This window comes from Crocuta crocuta, unplaced genomic scaffold (genome assembly GCF_008692635.1).
Source record: "Crocuta crocuta isolate KB4526 unplaced genomic scaffold, BGI_CrCroc_1.0 scaffold26, whole genome shotgun sequence".
Classification (NCBI taxonomy): Eukaryota; Metazoa; Chordata; class Mammalia; order Carnivora; family Hyaenidae; genus Crocuta; species Crocuta crocuta.
In genome coordinates this window covers 4,104,147-4,123,910 of record NW_027532249.1, presented here as the reverse complement: position 1 = coordinate 4,123,910, position 19,764 = coordinate 4,104,147, and the positions used below count along the sequence as shown (strand labels likewise).

The 19,764-nt window shown below is 35.8% G+C and overlaps 1 protein-coding gene across 1 annotated transcript in view; it reads left to right on the top strand.

Annotated features, from left to right (window-relative positions):
• NDUFV2 (NADH:ubiquinone oxidoreductase core subunit V2) overlaps positions 1-17,696 on the top strand; it is a 29,956-nt gene extending 12,260 nt beyond the window's left edge. Inside the window, exons 2-8 of the mRNA XM_077778256.1 lie at positions 1,235-1,300; positions 3,086-3,148; positions 3,236-3,352; positions 6,803-6,971; positions 8,704-8,813; positions 13,545-13,621; positions 17,541-17,696. Coding sequence (XP_077634382.1) covers positions 1,235-1,300; positions 3,086-3,148; positions 3,236-3,352; positions 6,803-6,971; positions 8,704-8,813; positions 13,545-13,621; positions 17,541-17,634 — 696 coding nt within the window. The 3' untranslated portion in view covers positions 17,635-17,696. The remainder of the gene's footprint in view (positions 1-1,234; positions 1,301-3,085; positions 3,149-3,235; positions 3,353-6,802; positions 6,972-8,703; positions 8,814-13,544; positions 13,622-17,540) is intronic.
• The last annotated feature ends 2,068 nt before the right edge of the window (positions 17,697-19,764 follow it).

Here is a 19,764-nt window from a genome sequence, read left to right as displayed (position 1 = left end):
AATGTTTATCTCTGTCTATCTCTGTCTCAGTTTTATGGACAGGCAAATTAGGGATATAAGCATAACTTTGTATTTAATTCACAGATTGACCCTGGAGCAGTTGGGGAGAATATGAATAAAAGTATAAGAACCTAAACTCTCTCTTTGATGTGTGTGTGTGTGTGTGTGTTTAAGTTTTATGTGTTTAAGACACTAAAAAGCAAAAATGAATATAATAAACACTGTATCCGTTTGCTGCCTAAGAAAGAAAACAAAAACAACAGAGTTGAAGCCCCCTTGTGTACCACTTAGCTGATCAAATTCTCCCCTCCCTCTCCCATATTTTATAATTATGTCTCACATTCTGTACTTGGATCTTTTCTTGTTAATTAAACAAGAATTTATGTAAACTTATTTCTTCAACTGAAATATTTGGACCTAGTGAAAAGTTTAAATACGTGATTGTGTTATACATCACTGCTTTTACTTCTCTGTTGTATTTGCTTTCTTTGAATTGTCCCAACTCTTCACTAGTTTCATGCTTTATTTAATCCAGTGTTCTGCCATCTTTGTGATAAGTAGAACTCAGAAATCAGAGGATTTCTTAATAGTGGTTGAATTGGTTTTAGTGGCTGTGGGGAGGATAGGGGTGTTGGGAGCAACAGGGCAAAGAGAAATGAAATGCAACAAAGTACTCAAATGGATTTCTTCTAAAACAATTGACTATGGTCACTGCATAGCATCATAAGCAGCTTTCTGAAACTTTATGGCTAGAGTTTCTAAACTAGCCATAGCCATAGCAAAGAATTGAAAAAGGGGACACACGACTCATTTGTGTATATGATTTATTTGTACAGAATAAAAACATGTTTATGAAAGCCCACAGGAAATGAAAGCTGCCATCCAACTTGATTCAGACAAAAGTGAAAGGCTGTAAGTTAATGGAACATTAACTCTCCTAACGCATGCCAACAAGAGTCTAGAAGAAAGGATACATGACTCAGGAGATAGGGGTTGTGGACCTTGTTCTTTCATGGACCCATGTGTGACCTTAGGCAAGTTAATAACCTTACCTTGGATCTCCGATTCCTTATACTTCTAAAATAGAGATAGGAGAGTGTAGCACAGTGGACCATATCTCCTAAGATCTTTTATTTATATAAGTTGATTCTATTTTTTAATTATGGATCTTAAAGTATTTACTCATTAAAATTTATTAAGGCTTATGACTTATGAAACTTTCTTGAAATTTTAGGGAAGACATATAAGGAATTTACATAAGACAGCTGTGCAGAATGGAGCTGGAGGAGCCTTATTTGTTGTAAGTAATGACTCAGATTTCTTCAGACTGGAAAGACTTTGGGAAATTTGGTAAATCTATTGGGATAATCAAAAGTATCTTAAACACCAATGTCTTTGGTATATGCTGGCCCTTGTGGTGATTTAAATATTGCTAACTGAATTCATTACATCTCAAAAGATGTGTGATTGCAGTTGAACCTCTCAAGTTTAAATTGACACCAGGGCAACTCATAAGAATGTAGATTACTTTTTGGTTAAATTACTATGCTCCCTAACCTGATTTCTAGTCTCACTTTGGGTTCTTAAAAATCAGTCATATTGGCTGAATAAAGATTGTATGGCTGCAACTTGGGGAATCCCAAAATGGTACCAGTTTGAAATTCATGGACTTTAGTAATACAGTGAATATATTAGTGGCTGCCTTTATATTTTTGCTTTAGAGGGTTTAAGTCCAGGTAGAGGCCAATAAACTCCCTAGGTTAGTTGTACAAGTAAAAGAGATGTTTCCCCTTTCTGTGACAAGGTGTGGTTTTCAGGGATTAATTCTGTGTTGTTAAAAGGCTATTTGGTGGACTTGTAGGATGATTTTGAGTTAGTGGTACAGTTTTGTTAACTATTTCCAGGCTGAATCCTAATAAGTGAGTTAGCCATACCATTGAGTTGATTCCTGCTTTACAGTTAGTCTAAAAACATAAAATTTGCCACATATTTGAGATCATTGTTCAGAATTTCCATTTTCTTTCTTTTATATCCTTAAAAAAGCAGACGTTTGAGAGATAACATAAGGGATTCAGTTCTTTGTTCACTGTTCATACTAAACATTAATTGATGTAAGTGTTAATCTCAGTGTGACTCATTTGATTTCCTGTTGACGTGCCATTTCTTGTCAGTTTTTGAAGAGGACCTGCTCTTTTTATGGAGAAGAAATACAGCTTCTTGTCACTGGCTAGTTTTTGTTATGTGGGGAAGAGATGGTGCTTTTGCACCTTCCCTAAGGTAGTGGGTCCTCTTGAACATCTGATGCACTCTTTTGGAACCATGCAAGTTATTTTCACACTCAGAATTTTGTGTCTTAATTTTATAAGTGTTTCAGCAATTGGTTTGTTGGGTAATTACATTCAGAGATTGTATTCTCAGGTTGCCCGAGTGGCTCAGTCAGTTGAATGCGCAACTCTTGGTTTCGGCTCTGGTCATGATCTGTTTGTGGGTACAAGCCCCATGTTGGCCTCTGCGCTGACAGTGTGGAGCCTGCTTGGGATTCTCTTTCTCTTTCTGTCTCTTTCTCTCTCAAAATAAATAAATAAAAAGATTGTATTCTCTAATCAAGTTGGATAACACTTTTTTTTTTGGTTCTGAAGCTAATTCTCTTAGTCATTAAACAGTGATTTCTAAAGCTTTTCTAAAGTTTTTTATTCTGTTAACATTACTTTGTTAATCATATTTCTCAAATGTATATTCAATAATTAGGCATTCCTTTTGATGCAAGGATAGATTGATATATGTTACATTGGAATTAAAGCAGAGGTGAAAGTTTTTTGTCTTTTTTTTTTTTTTTTTTTTTTTTTTTTTTTTGAGAGTGAGCATGGAGGAGGGCAGAGAGTAAGAGAGAGAGAAAATCCCAGGCAGGCTGTGGGGCTTGAACTCCCGAGCTGTGAGATCATGACCTGAGCCAAAATCAAGAGCCTGCCAACTGAGCCACTCTGGCGCCCCTAAAGTGAAGAGATTAAATGATCAGTAGTAGTATAGTAATAAAGATGTTAACACTTTTGAGGTAATTTTGAAAACTTTTTTTCCCTTTGTGTAGCACAGAGATACTCCTGAGAATAACCCAGATACTCCATTTGATTTCACACCAGAAAACTATAAGGTATGACAAAATTAATGTTATAATTGATTTACAGAGTATTTAGTATCTTCCAACTGTATGAAAACAGGTGCTTTTTCTTTGATACAGAGGATAGAGGCAATTGTAGGAAACTATCCAGAAGGACATAAAGCAGCAGCTGTGCTTCCAGTCCTGGATTTAGCCCAAAGACAGAATGGATGGCTGCCCATCTCTGCTATGAATAAGGTACCGGATTCATTTTTGCCTTAATTTGAAAAGAAGAGAGACTGTGTATGAATGTCTTCTTATGTAGAAATTTCTCTGACAGTTATTAATGTTAGAATCTAGGAGTTTGAAGCCTTTTTAATCATTTGTTTCCTCAAATTTGTTTTTGTTGGTTCTCTTAACAACATGGAGAACGGAAAATGTAGAGGTTTTTATCCTTGCAAGAAATAGTAAAGGCATCATAGTGACAGTAGCTTTCTCTTTTTCCCTTTTTGAGAGAAGTGACTGTAATAAAGATAAAAAGATCCCACATGTGTATAATTTACTGTTAAGGAATTCTGAAAATTAATGTCTTAAACACTAAAATTATAGAGAAAAATATCTGATCATACCTAATATGAATGTTTTTATTTGTAACTTTGGCTACAGGCTTTAATGAAGATTTACATAAGTATTTTTGACATAAGTATTTTTGACATTGTATTTATGACACTTGATGGCACCCTACACTTAAAAATCAACAACCTACAGAAATGCTAGGGGTGACCCATTTAAAGGAAGTTAGTCTATTCATACATATTTTAAGACTACTTTTTTTCTGATAGTTGTTTCAATGGTAATCCACGTTTTACACTTACATTGTATTAATTAGATTTTTATGGTATTATGTTGCGGACTATAGTTTATAAAGTACCATACGAAACCATGTGTTATTTGATTCTTATGAGAATCTTACAAATAATAAGCCAGAGTAATATAATGGAAAGTATATTTGACTTTGAGCTAAAAGATCTGACTTTTTTGTAGACTTACTTCCTCATGCACAGTGAAGATTTTGAACTAGGGCAGATCTCTTCAAATTATTATGTTATTATTTCTAGGTGATAGAGTTGGGACTGAACATTTCCAGTTCATTGCATTTTCTGCTTGACTGAGTATTGGCAGAGATCTGCTCTACTTCATTCCTCTTTTCACTTTCTAAATTTTATTTGCTCTATTAGGCTAGACCATTAACATCTTTCTTAGAGAACAGGAATGTCTTCAGTGATTTAGTGGAATGACATATACAAATTTTAGATTTAGTTCCTATTTCTTACTTGCTTTGTACAGTACTCTAACATGGTTATGGACCCTTAGTTTTGTGTTTTTTTGTTTTTTTGACTATGAAAAATGTTATAAAGTAAGTTTGGTTGGTACTATACCTGGTAAAATATAGTCAGATGGTTTTGTTGCCAATGAATCACGAACCTCTTTGGGTGTTTTCTAAATTACTTAATACTGTTTTGTATTATAATAGCCAACTTTCTAAAGAACGATCTAGGTATGTTTCTAATCATAGATGCTTTTTTTTTTCCCCAAAAATTCACATTTTTTAAAGATTATGGTTTTTTTTAAGTAATCTCTACATCCCTGTGGGGCTCAAACTTAACCACCCTGAAATCAAGACTTACATGTTCTAGGGACGCCTGGGTGACTCAGTCGATTAAGTGTCTGACTTTGGCTCAGGTCATGATCTCACAGTCCATGGGTTCAAGCCCCGTGTCAGGCTCTATGCTGACAGCTCAAAACCTGGAGCCTGCTTCAAAATTCTATCTCCCTCTCTCTGTCCCTCCTCCCACTCACTCTCTGTCTGTGTCTCTCAAAATAAAATAAAGACATAAAGAAAAGAAGACTTGCATGTTCCACCAACTGTACCTTCCATGCACCCCCAAAATTAACATTTTTAATAATGGCAGTTGTGTTGGAAGTCTTGCTGAATGGCAAGCTTAGCAGAGTAAAAGAAAATAAATGAGAACTATTGTGAGAACATCTCACAAATATTGTCCTTTTCTATTTAGAAGTGAATGTGTATGTGTGAGAGGCAAGAAAGTGTACAGAGGATAGAATCAAATTCCAGGGGTGCCTGGGTGGCTCAGTTCTGGTTAAATGTCTGACTTCGGCTCAGGTCATGATCTTACGGTTCGTGGGTTTGAGCCCTGCGTCAGGCTCTGTGCTGACAGCTCAGAGCCTGGAGCCTGTTTCAGATTCTGTGTCTCCCTCTCTCTGACCCTCCCCCACTCATGCTCTGTTTCTCTCTGTCTCAAAAATAAACTATGAGAAAATTTAAAAGTAACTTAAAATTCCATTTTACATTTGAGACTTGTTTCTTTACTTTCCTGCCCCCAGCCCCCAAAGAAAAAGCCCAATCTTACAACCAAAACAAAATCCAGAAGCTCACATGTTAGTTCTTTAACCATCACTAAAGTGTAGGGAGAGCATTCCTAGGGGATCTCTTTCAAGTTAGCATCAGTGGTAGGGTTCCAGCATGTGTATTTTCAGGCTCTAGCATGTCTGTTTTGAGAGAGCTCCCAGTTTCAGAAGTACATGCCTGGTTTAGTATCACCAAATTAAATTTAGCACAGCTACTTATCTTTCACAAGTGAGCCATGATTATATGTCTTTTGAGAATACATATCCTTTAGATTCTCTGATATGAGAAAGTTCAACATATTTGTCATCTGAAATGCCATTTAACAAACTCATCTTTCATGTTAAAACATGGATATATGTATAATTTTTTTAAGAACGTCAGATATCAAATCTTAAGACCTGATAGATTAAATGATATTAGATCGCCTGGAAAGTTGTAACCAGGATGGTAGTCATGATAGACTATCTGTGGACTATCCCTAGGAAACAACTAAAACAACCTTGTTTTCATTAATAGACTTGCCCTGACCAAGAGAGTTGTGCTCAGACAATGATTCCCTTCATCCTGAACCCCACTGTGTCAAGACGTATTTACTATAAATACCTTGATGTGAAGAGTTGGGAAGTATTAGTCCATAAGATTTCTGTAAAGAGTGTGGCAACTGGAAATAGAAGTTGTGTTTTAGATTGTTCTGGAGACTTATGTACGTGTATGTATGTGTACTTTGTGTATAGAAGTGTGTAGATATGTAAATCAGTAAAGGCTAAATAGGTGAGCTTTGATTCTTGCCCTTTTTTGTGTTGCCATACCATTTGCATGCATTGTACCAGTAACATCAAGGCTTTTTGAAAAGATTGGTGAAGGACTGAAAAAATACAGTTATTTAATTTACTGGGATTTGACCACCAAATTTTTTGACATTTCAAAATTTTAAATTATAAAATATGAGAGTTGAAATGATCAAAGTAGAAATTCTTAATAATGGAAGACTTAAAAGATTTAGAGAAAAAGAAGATCCTTTGGCAGAGATAGGGCATGGGGTAAGTGGAGGAGGTACTGTAACCATTAACTTCCGGGCTCTGTGTGGTTTAAGTGTAAAGGCTCTGCAACAACTGAGGGACTTATACCTCGCAAATATCAAATACAAGTATATTTTCTGCTTTTGAATAACTTTCATGTTTTTAGCAAATTGAAGCAATATTGAGTTTATGCGCTTTACAACATACCTAAAGTTCAATTAATAAACATTGTAATTATATTAAAATTTCCCAATATTTTAGGTTGCGGAAGTTTTACAAGTACCTCCAATGAGAGTATATGAAGTAGCAACTTTTTATACAATGTATAATCGAAAGCCAGTTGGAAAGTATCACATTCAGGTCTGCACTACTACACCTTGCATGCTTCGAAACTCTGACAGCATACTGGAGGCCATTCAGAAAAAGCTTGGTATGGGACACATTATAACTTTTATGAAAAATAGAATTGTCTTTCTAGATTTGACCCATTTTTACTTAAGTTTTCCAGTTTGACATCTTATTGGATGTGTACTTCATCAGTAAATTTTTGTCTTACTGTGGTTGCCCACCTGTATTTGTTCTTATTTTGTATTTTTCCTTAGTTCTCAGCCTCAAAGTTGAGTTTTCACCCTTTTTTCCTGTAATCATTAAGTATGTTGGAAAACACGCGGGGGTTTTAAAGTTTTCATTGTTAAAAATTAAATTTCACTCATTGTGTAATAATAGCATGTGGTACATAAAAAAGTGACTGCATTGTCCTTGTATTCTTCCAAATGAGTCTTGGAACAAATAAGATACGAAAACAGGAAGAATGTGTTAGGAAGGGAAATTTGAAGTATTTTCTGCTTTGAAGTATTTGAAGTAGTATTATGGTAGCATTTATAAAATTAAAAGAGCATCTTTCCATACAAAACTGCCATTGCTGCATTAATAACTGCAAATCAAAGGAAGTAAAAGGAGGTATACTTTTATCTTGTTATTGAATATAAAGTATTTGCATGTTGTAAAATTAGTTGGGTAAAACATAAAGCTGAAGTCTGCTCAAAATCCCACCCTCCACCTCCAGTGTACAAATTCTGATAATAGTTGGGTATCTTAGTTTTAGATTTTTTTAAAAACATAAATGTGTTTGTTCTTTGCCCTTTTATTTTGGCTATAACATATATGTGTCTGCCTCATTTCTCTATTACAAGGTAGTCTGCAGTTACTTTCATGAATACATTTGCATACTTGTCCTATTGTATACTGAGGTTGTTTACAAGAAGTAGAATTGCTGGGTCAGATTTTACTGTATTTTGCCAAAATGGCTTCCCTAAAGATATGAGAGTACTTGTTTTCCTTTTAGTCCTAATGGTCTTTGACATTAGCAATTTTCTGAGTCTTTGCCAGTGTGACTGATTTTAGTAGGTTAATTATCACAGTCAAAATGAAAATAATATATTCTGATACTCTGCTGTATAACAACAAATACTGGACATGAGTCCCCTGAAATCTGATTGTTCTTAAAGAAGTAAGTCCACTGAAATCCTTCAATATTATGGGGTGCCTGGGTGGCTGTCAGTTAAGTGTTTGACTTCCACTCAGGTCATGATCTCGTGGTTCACGAGTTCAAGCCCTGCATCAGGCTCTGTGCTAACAGCTCGCTGGGAGCCTTGAGTCTGCTTCCTGCTTCGGATTCTCTGTCTCCTTCTCTCTCTGCTCCTCCCCCAGTCATGCTCTGTCTGTCTCTCTCAAAAATAAACAGACCTAATAAAAAAGATTTAAAAAAAAAAAAAAAGGAGGAGGGACACCTGGGTGGCTCAGTCGGTTAAGCGTCCGACTTCAGCTCAGGTCATGATATCACGGTTCGCGGGTTCGAGCCCCGCATAGGGCTCTGTGCTGACCGCTAGCTCAGAGCCTGGAGCCTGTTTCAGATTCTGTGTCTCCCTCTCTCTCTGACCCTCCCCTACTCATGCTGTCTGTCTCTCTCAGAAATTTAGGAAAAAAAAAAAAGAAAAGAAATCCTTGCATGTTCTAGTGTAATTATTGAGTTGTTTTGTTTAAGAAACTTAATGTTCTTAAATACTTTTTGTATGCCTCTGTAATTTGTTGTTGTTGTTTTTGAAGCTATATTGCTATTAAAATATAATCTGGTCCTTAACAGTGACCATTTATATTTTTAGGAATAAAGGTTGGGGAGACAACACCTGATAAACTTTTCACCCTTATAGAGGTGGAGTGTTTAGGTGCCTGTGTAAATGCACCAATGGTTCAAATAAATGACAACTACTATGTGAGTATTCCATTTAATATAAATTAAAGTTGTATGATGTCATATTTAAAATATTTAAAATATTTGATTTCCTATCCTGTGGATATTGGTTTCTGAATTATTCATTTAGAAGAAACTAGTGGCATAATTATCCAGAAGGGTGTTTTTCTGTTTTCCCAAGTTTATTAAAAAGCAGAGAATAGTGGAGGTGCCTGGGTGGCTCAGTCAGTTAAGTGTCCAACTCAATTTCGGCTCAGGCAACGAGTCCCACATCAGGCTCCCATGCTGATAGTGCAGAGCTTCCGTGGAATTCTCTTTCTCCCTCTCTCTGCCCCTCCCCTGCTTGCTCACTCTCTTTCTCAAAATAAATAAATGTTAAAAAAATACATCTTAAAAAAAGCAAAGACTGGAAACACTTTGCATAAAATGTCAGTTTTAACTCACATTTTTATCTACTAGAAGGTTTTAAAAAATTATTATTTTTAACATTTTTGCATTTAACTCCAGGAGATAATGCCAAATTGTAAAAAATTTTAAATTATGAAAAATAATTTACATAGAAATACAGAAAATAATCACCAAGACGTAACAGATAATATTTTACCACTCTAATATTAGGTATTATTATTTTTATTCTCATTATTATCTATAGAAATAAGCTACAGATGCAGATAAGCCACTCCTAAGGCCCCCAAATCCTATATTCTCTTTCATTCCCAGAGATAACCAGTATCATAAATTTAGTGTGTATTTTTCCTTTACATGTTTTTAAACTGAGTATATGTATCCAGTCATACTAATGTATAATACTATATTGCTTATTTTAAAAATTTTACAGAAATGGTATCAGACCTGTATGTACTGCTTTAGCTGGATCTCAAAAAAGTTTTGACAAGTAATATTTTTATCATTTAGTTCTAAGTATTTTTAAATATGCATTTTGATTTCTTCTTTGGCCTGTGTTTTTTAGAAGTACAGTATTAATCTCCAAGTATGTGGAATTTTCTAGTTAACCTTTTTTAAAAGATTTCTTCCTACCCTAATTATATTTAATGGTTTTCATACATAATATCTTGTTAGTTGCTACTTCTTAGAAATTTGTTAATGGAAATTATTTTAATCCTGCATGAAGTAAGTGTGGATTCTTCAATAAGGTATTTGCTTTGGTTCTCTCTTGCTCCTGTAAATACTGTTGCAAAAAAAGCTCCTCTCTTTATACCCTCCACTGTTACCCCAATGTGTAAGATTCTAGACTAGGAGTTCTTTTTGAGGGACAGTTTAATTTCTTGTTTACCCTTGAGGGAATAGCTTTTTAGGGTCTTAACTTTGTGTGGTTGGCATGTCTCTTGTGGCCTGGAGCTTTGTCTCTTGCCCCTCTGGACTATGAAACCCTGAAGCCAAGTTTACTTGGTATTCCAGTTGCCTGCCTGGGTTTTCACTGAGTTTTGGCCTCTGGGTATTTCTTGTCAGCATATTGATGACATTTACAATTTTTTTTGGTTTTTAAATTTTATCTAGCATTTTTAGTTGTTATACTTGGGGAGGGGGAGGGTCAGTCAGGATAGCTAGTTTGCTATATAGTCCCTGCAGTGGAAATCTACAATTTTATTTTTTAATGGAGATGAAATTTGATTTCTTTGGCTGTTTAGGTTTCTAGAGTGGTCTTATTCTCTCTTTTGATTTTCTTCATTTTAATGATCACCGAGATTAAAATTTCTTATCTTCTTTATCTCCCATACTTTATTTAAAAAAATTTTATGTTTTATTTATTTCCATGAGAGAGCAAGCGAGCGAGCATGAACGGGGAAGGGTCAGAGAGAGAGGGAGACACAGAATCTGAAACGGGCTCCAGGCTCTGAGCTAGCCATCAGCACAGAGCCCCATGCAGGACTTGAACCCATAAACCGTGAGATCATGACCTGAGACGAAGTCAGACTCTAAATGGACTGAGCCACCCAGGCGCCCCAGACAGAATCCAAAGCAGGCTCTAGGCTCCGAGCTGTCAGTACAGAGCCTGATGCGGGACTCGAACTCATGAACCATGAGATCATGACCTGAGCTGAAGTCAGATGCTTAACCCACTGAGCCATCCAGGCGCCCCACTCCCATACTTTAAAAAAAGTCATTGGAGTGCCTGGCTGCCTCAGTCAGAAGAGTGTATGACTCTGACTCTCAAGGTTGTGAGTTCGAGCTGCATATGGGGTGTGAAGATTATTTAAATAAATAAAACTTTAAAAAGTCCTTTAAAAATATGGCAGCAATTTTGCCTTCTCCCACATTTCTGTAATTTGCTTGTAATAAATAGGATCTTGATTTGCAGGAATTAGACAGTCAAGGCTTTGTGTGATGCACTCTAAGTTTAAATATAAAGCTTGTGGATTTATCCAAAAGATAAAGATTCTTTCAGTGAGTAGTGGTACAGTCTTTGGCAATATAATTTTTTTTTTTATATTAAGTAGACAACATACCTGACTTGGGGCTTGAACTCATGACCTTGACATCAGGAGCTGCATGCTGTGGGTGGCTTGTTGGTTAAGTGTCTGACTCAATTTAGGCTAAGGTCATGATCTCACTGTTCGTTGGATCGAGCTGACAGCATGGAGACTGCTTGGGATTCTTTCTCTCCCTCTCTTTCTGTCCCTCCCCCACTCTTTCTCTCTCTCTCTCAAAAATCAACATTAAAAAAAAAGAGTTGCAGGCTGTACCAACTGAGTCAGCCACGTGCCCCTAGGGCAGATAACTTTTATGGATCTCATTTGACTGGTGGATAAAATGAAGTAGTCACATAAATTCTGATTGGCTCCTGCTTAGGAAAAAAACAGCTATGAAATACATTTTGAGGATAGTTTGGTAGATTTTCAATATGGACTTGATATTTGATTAAAGAATTATTGTTAATTAGGTGTAGTGACATTGTGTTATTTAGAAAGTGTTCTTATTCTTAGATGTCTTCTGAAGTATCAAGAGTGAAATGCCATGATGTGTACAATTTGCCTTCAAAATGGTGCAGCTCAGGGGCACCTGGGTGGCTCAGTCCATTAAGCATCAGACTCTTGGTTTTGACTCAGGTCATTATCTCATAGTTTGTGGGTTTGAGCCCCACGTCAGGCTCTGTGCTGACAGCTCAGAGTGTGGAGCCTGCTTGGGATTCTGTCTTCCTCTCTCTCTGCTCTTCCCCATACTTGTTCACACTTGCATGCTCTCTCTCTCTCTCAAAAATCAATAAACATTAAAAAACATTTTTTAATGCCATCTTTAAAAAAAAAATAAACCCAAAATGATGCCACCCAGAGAGGGGGGACTTGTGTGCATATAATGCAAATATAACAAATTAATAATTGTTGAATATAGATGGTAGAAATATGGGTATTCATGTATAATTTTCAAATTTTCATTAAGAAACAGTTGGGAGAGATAAAATCATTAGATGAGTTAAAGATTGCTTCTGGCTATGAGATTTTGAGCATTTGTTGAACCCTTAGTAGTTTGAAAGCAGCGTTTTATTTTTATAAAAGTTTAATCATTGAACAAATATTAAAGAACTTGTATGTGGCTGGGCACTGGAGATGCAGTGCTGAATCATGATTTCTCTAGCAAAGTATCAGAGTCCTATAAAACATTTTCTTAAGTACTTACAGTTTTGAAGGGGGGATAGGAGTATAGTTTAGGCATTTCTTCTTAGTTTAATCTTTGCCATTCTATTTTGACTGTCTTTTGGTTAAACCTAGCATACAGCTAGGCACATGAGCATGTGTGTCTGTGTTTTTTTTTTTTTTTAATGTTTTATTTATTTCTAGGAGAGAGAGAGAGAGAGACCGTGTGAGCAGGGGAGGGTCAGAGAGAGAGGGAGTCACAGACTGAAACAGGCTCCAGGCTCTGAGCTGGCAGTCAGCACAGAGCCCGACGCAGGGCTCGAACCCACGAACCGCAAGATCATGACCTAAGCGAAAGTAGGACGCTTAACCGACTAAGCCACCCAGGCGCCCCTGTGTCTGTGTTTTAATTGTATTTGTTATTTTAAATAACAGAACCCTTTCCTGAGGTAAAGATTTTACACAGGTACCTAGTGCTTCTCTTATTGAAATGGGGATTGGAGGGTCAGGATCATTAAAATAAAGGTGTCAAAAAAATATATACATAACATATATATTTTTTTTACCTTTACCTTCAAAAATTAAGTGAATTTGAAAACAGGGTGAATTTCACTTAGGAAAGAAAGATGAGTATTTCATGAGAAAAATCTCATGAGAGTATTTTTTCTCTCTTTAGGTTAGGGATAGATATTAGGCATCTACTTTTAAGTTATTATGACTACTGGTGCTAATTACTATTTGCACCTCACTGTTTTTTCAAGGACATAGCATTTGTTGAGCATGTGCCATATCACTGTTCTGTTTTATATATTTTCTCCCTGAATCCTCAAAAACATTCTTGAAGTAGGTTTACAAGTGAAGAAACAGACCTAAGGAGCCTGAATAACTGGTCTAAGATTACTGGTTACTGACTTTGGAGGCAGGACTCAAATGCAAACTCTCTCACTTTAAAGCATTACTCTGTATTGCTTCTTCCGCTGCAGCTCTTACTGCATACTGCATTTAGCAGTATATACTGGATATAGGAGGTATTCAGTTGCTGCTACCTTGGTGACTAACTTGTGAGCTGAGAGAGGCAGACAAACTAACTGATAGTAGGGATTTACAAAGATTTCAGTAGTAGGAAATAATTTTAATATGACTTTTATTTATTTTTTAGGAGGATCTGACACCTAAGGATATTGAAGAAATTATTGATGAACTCAAAGCTGGCAAGGTTCCAAAACCTGGGCCAAGGTATTTTTTTATTTCTGTAAAATAAATTTTAATGGTTTAACCTAGTGTAAACCTAATTTTAAAAATTTTATTCCCTAAGTTCATAGGAATTGTCAGGTGTTTTGGATAGATCAAAACCAACTTGTCATCTAAAACAAGTATTTTTTTCCCCTCTAAAACCCTTATCAGGTAATCCTCTGGTATCTACTTGAATAGAGAGAAGGGAAATTTACTACAAATAGAAATCTATCCCATCGTATCAGAAAACAAAAACTTTTCCTTTCCTTTCCTCAAGTTAATTTCTTGGATATATAGTATAATGAAAGAGAATGCAATGATAGTAATAACCAAAATATAGTTAGAGTTATTCTTTAAATTGACCAAAGCTAGCTAGTTATTTTTTTTAAGTATTTTTATAATAAAGCTCTCTGCTCACATAAGAAGTGCTCATTGTGAGTCACTGAATAACCAGAACAATTAAACTGGTTCAGCAGTACCTGATTTCAGAGTACCATTACCAGGTCTGCCCTAGCCAAAATCAATAAAAGATTCAAGTCTATAAGTGGTTCAGAACTGCTTTGTTATATTTTTGGTAAATGATGGTTAGAAAGGAAATATTAAACTGATGGTAAGACAATACTTTATTTTGACATTGGTTAAATTTTATGATAAGATTATTTTTGCTTTTCTTAAAAGTTTTTTTAATGTTTATTCATTTTTGAGAGAGAGGAAGGTGGGGAGGGAAGGACAGAGACAGAGGGAGACATAGGATCTGAAGCAGGCTCCAGGCTCTGAGCTGTCAGCACAGAGCCCAGCACGGGGCTCAAACCCACAAATTGAGAGAGATCATGACCTGAGCTGAAGTCGGACACTTAACCAACTGAGCCACTCAGGTGCCCTGTTATTTTCGTTTTTCTTTAAGTACTGAAAATAACTTCTAAACCTGCTCTCAAATTACTAATTAAGATGGGGTGCTGGGGGGCTTAGTTGATTAAACGTCCGACTTTGGCTCAGATCATGGTCTCACAGTCTGTGAGTTTGAGCCCCACATTGGGCTGTGTGCTGACAGCTCAAAGCCCTGGAGCCTGCTTCAGATTCTGTGTCTCCCTCTCTCTGCCCTTCCCACACTTGCACTCTGTTTCTCTCTCCCTCGCTATCAAAAATAAATTAACATTAAAAAATTAAAAAAAAAAAAAGAAATTACTAATTAAGAGAAGTTGGTTTTTTTTGGTATGGGTTAGCTAAAACTAATTTTAAATCCAATTTGAATTCTTCATAGTTTTCCCAGGATACCTTAAATTTTGCAGAATTCTATGGGATGCAGATATTATGAGCTGTAAAAATATATGGGTAGGCTACAAAGTATAAAAAAAAGCATAGGTGGTTGCTGATGGATAACTCTAGACCGTAAAATCACTTTTGTTTTTTTAATACTAAAACAACAGTGTGCAGTGGTGGATATATATCAGCAATATTAAAAAGATAAACATTAAACTTTCATAAAGTACCTTTTCTTTAAAAAGTACTTTTTAAAAAAGATGTTTATTTATGTTTGAGAAAGAGAGAGCGCAAGCAGGGGAAGGTCAGAGAGAAAAGGGGACAGAGAATCTGAAGCACGTCCCAGACTGACAGCAGAGCCTGATGTGGGGCTCGAACCCACAAACTGTGAGATCATGACTTGAGCCAAAGTTGGACACTAAACCAACTGAGCCACCCAGGAGGCCCTAAAAAGTACTTTTAAACCATAAACAATGTAGAGAAAGGTCAAGTTTCCTAGAATGCAAATGAGTTAAAGTGATGTATTATAAATAATGTTGGAATGGCTGAAAAACCAGATTTACTGTTTAAGTTGTAACGAGAACAAGGTAATTTATAGATGGCATTTTAAGCTTAATGCATAGGGCAAATGTCTGTTTTTTATGAAGTGTAAACCCTACTGTAAATTGAATGGAAGGGCTAGATTGTTGCCTGTCTGCTGTTCTAAGGCATATTTATAGATAAAATGAGGGGAAACATGAGATTAATAGATTAAACACAATTTGTGGGCTTTACTGGATGATGTAACAGCCTTTATAGCATTTTTATGTGCATTTTTTTGAAGAGTAAGGGAAGGAAAAAGTTTGCAGACAGATACAACAGACTATTGAAACTTTTTTCCCCCCTTAAGTATGTCATGGGACTGTAATTTCATGGAATAAAGTAGGAAAATGGACCAGATTACTTTTGAAATTACTTTCTTATACAAAAATTCATAATTCCTTGAAGAGTTCAGGCAGTGTGCATGATTAATTCTGCCATTTACTGTTCTCAAAACCTCATTTTTTATAATCCTCCTAATAAATTGGTCCTTTGTGTTGGTAAAGAAGGTAGCTGAGCTTAAACCATAGAGGGAACCTAGTAAAGGGAAGAAAAGTCCTCCAGAATAATTATTTCATTGGCAGTTAAAGAGCAGCAAGTATACCTATCTAACTTTAATAGAAAACATTATTTGGCTATGTTATGTTAGGCTTATGTTAGTAATACAAAAAATTTACAAAGCCAAATAATGTTTTGTATTAAAGTTAGATCTCATTTTGCCACTAACCCTACATTAGTTTTAGATTCTGACAGTTCACAGTGACTTTCCCATGCAGGTTCTGTGCACTGTCAGCACAGAGCCCAATGCGGGGCACCGATGTCATGAACTGTGAGATTATGAACTGAGCCTAAATCAAGAGTTGGACATTTAACCAGCTTTAAACCAGACGCCTGAACAGGGACTGTTTTTTTTAATCTTGTTTTCACAGTGAACTTACAATGCAAATAATACCCAATTTCTGACTTTGTAGGCACTCTTCATTACAGTACACTACTTAGTTACTTGTGTTGTGTAATGTAATCTTGAAAGATCTTAAAATGATTATGTGGTATCATTGGCCTGTCCCCTGAACAAAAAATGATTTCCTGTGGCTCTAAAAAGACACTTGGAAGATTGATGACAGAATGTAAAGGGCAAAACAAGGAGTAAAAAGATATAAATTGAACAATTCTTTAGTTAAAATTTATGGCAGGAAAAAAGTAAATTAACAAAGCTAGGGAATAGGAAGGGTGTAATAGGAGTAGGTGCTGAGCTGGGCTCTAGCAATGGAGGTCAGACGGGGCAGAGTTGAGTGATTACCTGGGAAAATATGTGTGGGGGTGAAAAAAAGACAGGTTCTTCTACCTCTGTGCTGCATTAAGGACCTGTTCTTGTTTTCTTCGTGGCTGTGGTAGCCACCCTAGACTGGAACCAAATGTTAATACTACTAGTACAGCTTTTAAAAATGTGAATACAAATATTCAATATGAATACAGGTATTTAGGGTTTCCCCTAAAGGATACGCTCCTCTAAATCTTCTAATTCCTATTTCCTTCCAATTCCTCTGTTGATTTCCAAATATAATGTATAAATTTGCTTTCCCTTCTGTTCACTCTGATAGATTTCAATCTAAATAAAATAAAATTCAATTTAAATAAAATTCAAATATAAAAAGAATAAAATACCCTCTGGGTTTGGGTTATTATGTCACAGTTCTTAGCTCTAATCCTTGGGCAGCTGCTGAATCTCCTGAGCCTTGGTTTCTGTATCTGTAAAGTAAGGCCAGTACCATTTGACTCATGGCATTGTTGTAAAGATTAAATGAACTAATAATATATGTACACTGTTCAATAAATGGGAACTAGTATTAATGTGTTACTTTTATATTTTTCATATTTATGGTGAGTTTTGATATGTCCATTTTCATACTTTAGAAAATCTTGCAGCAGTTGAAATGTTTGAATAAAATAATCCATGCTAATTCTTGGGTGAAAAATAGTTAACTGGGTTATTGTAAGATAACAATTATTTTTTTTAAGTAAAGATTTATAAATGGTAATCATTAACAGTCAATTTAATGTTACTTGCTTTTTTTATTTTCAGGAGTGGACGCTTCTCTTGTGAGCCAGCTGGAGGTCTTACCTCTTTGACTGAACCACCCAAAGGACCTGGCTTTGGTGTACAAGCAGGACTTTAATTTATATTCAACTGTAAATATGTTCCAGGAGGAATAAAATATGAATCTCCTAACTACATAAATTTTTATATTATTTGTTCATTTCATGGTATATATGTAGCAGCTTGCTGCTATGTGTCATATTAATATTTAGGAGTACCATTTTAAAGTTTTTTGCTGTCTATGGCTAACTATGAAGACAGTATTTCATAATCTAGTTAACAGTCATTCCACTATTTCCATTTTCAAATGCCAGGTCACTTTTATCAATAACATAAGGTTATTGTGAATTTCACATATATTTTGCTTTTCTATCTTTAGCTATAGCCAAGTCTTAACATGGTTGTTCTGTACCCCTTATAGTTATATTAGAACTCCCTTTAAACATTTATATATTTACAGCATACAGTTTTTACTGTATTTCCAGCTGGTAAGTGACACCTCAAGCAGACTGTAGGTGTAAGGAGGATACAGGAGTTGTCTCTAGAAGTACTGTAGATATTTTTCATTTTTATAAAAGGAAGTAACAAATACTTTGATATTGTATACTGCACTTAACAGTCTGAGTTGGAAAGAGCAGTCAATAAGCAAAATATACTCATTCAACACTTGGTTGAATGCATAATTCAACTTAGAACATAGGATAAAACCTTCTGTGTATTTTTTTTTTTTTAATGTTTTATTTATTTCTAGGAGGGAGAGAGAGAGAGAGAGAGAGAGAAAGCATGAGCAGGGGAGGGTCAGAGAGAGAGGGAGACACAGAATCCGAAACAGGCTCCAGGCTCTGAGCTGTCAGCACAGAGTCTGCCGCGGGGCCCGAACCCACGAACCGCAAGATCATGACCTAAGCGAAAGTCGGACGCTTAACCGACTAAGCCACCCAGGCGCCCCAAACCTTCTGTGTATTATATCTAGTTCAAGAAACTAGCTATTGTGCATTAGTTTTCCAAGTTGAAAAAAAATTTTAATAGCTTGTTTCAGAATTTCTCAAGGTCATTGTTTGGCTTTGCTCTTCTAACAGACTAATCAGTCACTGATAGTAATTATGATGCTTAAAAACATGATTATTTTCAAGAAGAGCTTTAAAAAATTGTCTTTGTTTTTTAACTGAGAGGGTAAACAATAACAGTAATTTTCCAAGTAGCATAGACCGATAACACAATGAAAATACTTGTCTTCTACCCTAGGGCCCTCTTGACTTTCTACTGACTTTTGTAAAAATGTCTTATACATTGACATAATTTTTTTTTTTACTCGAAGAAAAATAAGGAGTGGGGAAGCTTCAGATACTGGGTGAAAAAACAAAGACATATTCAGGATATGCACTGATTATCAATTTTTATGTAATATTTTAGAACCAGAAAATTAACTTTAGGTTCTATTTGTAGGCATAATATTATACCATTATCAAAACATATTCTATAGTTCTTTGATCATCACTTACATTGTATTGTAGCTGTATATAGTAGGATTTTTAGTCTTGCTTCATCTTTTTGCCTATTTTTCTTAAAAATTATATCACTTTTAATATAAGAATACTGGTTTAAATGATAGTTTCCTGATTAGCTTTTAAAAACACCTACCAGGTAAAGTTTTATTACAGTAATCCAAGATGGTTTCAAAATGTATATGAACACACTGATTAAAATTTCCTTGCCAGTGGGGCGCCTGGGTGGCTTAGTCGGTTAAGCGTCCGACTTTCGCTTAGGTCATGAGCTCGCGGTTCGTGGGTTCGAGCCCCGCGTCGGGCTCTGTGCTGACTGCTGGCTCAGAGCCTGGAGCCTGTTTCAGTCTGTATCTCCCGCTCTCTCTGACCGTCCCCTGCTCACGCTGTCTCTGTCTCACTCTCCTAGAAATAAATAAAAAGTAAATAAAAAAAAATAAAATAAAATTTCCTTGCCAGTTTTCCGATGACTGCTATATCCTGGCCTTTCTCAAACCTGTAGGGAGAGGTAGGCATCATTTGTGTTTACTATCACTAGCCCCCTCATTTCCTCTTCTCAGTTTCTAACTCTGTGCTGTTTTTAAAAAGGAGGGTATTTGACGAGGAAATCTTACTACTGTTTAATAGAAAAATAAATCAACAAACAATTTATCATTGTCCCTAATAACAAAGGATCTAATACCAGTTTTTCTGTATCAGCTACTGAA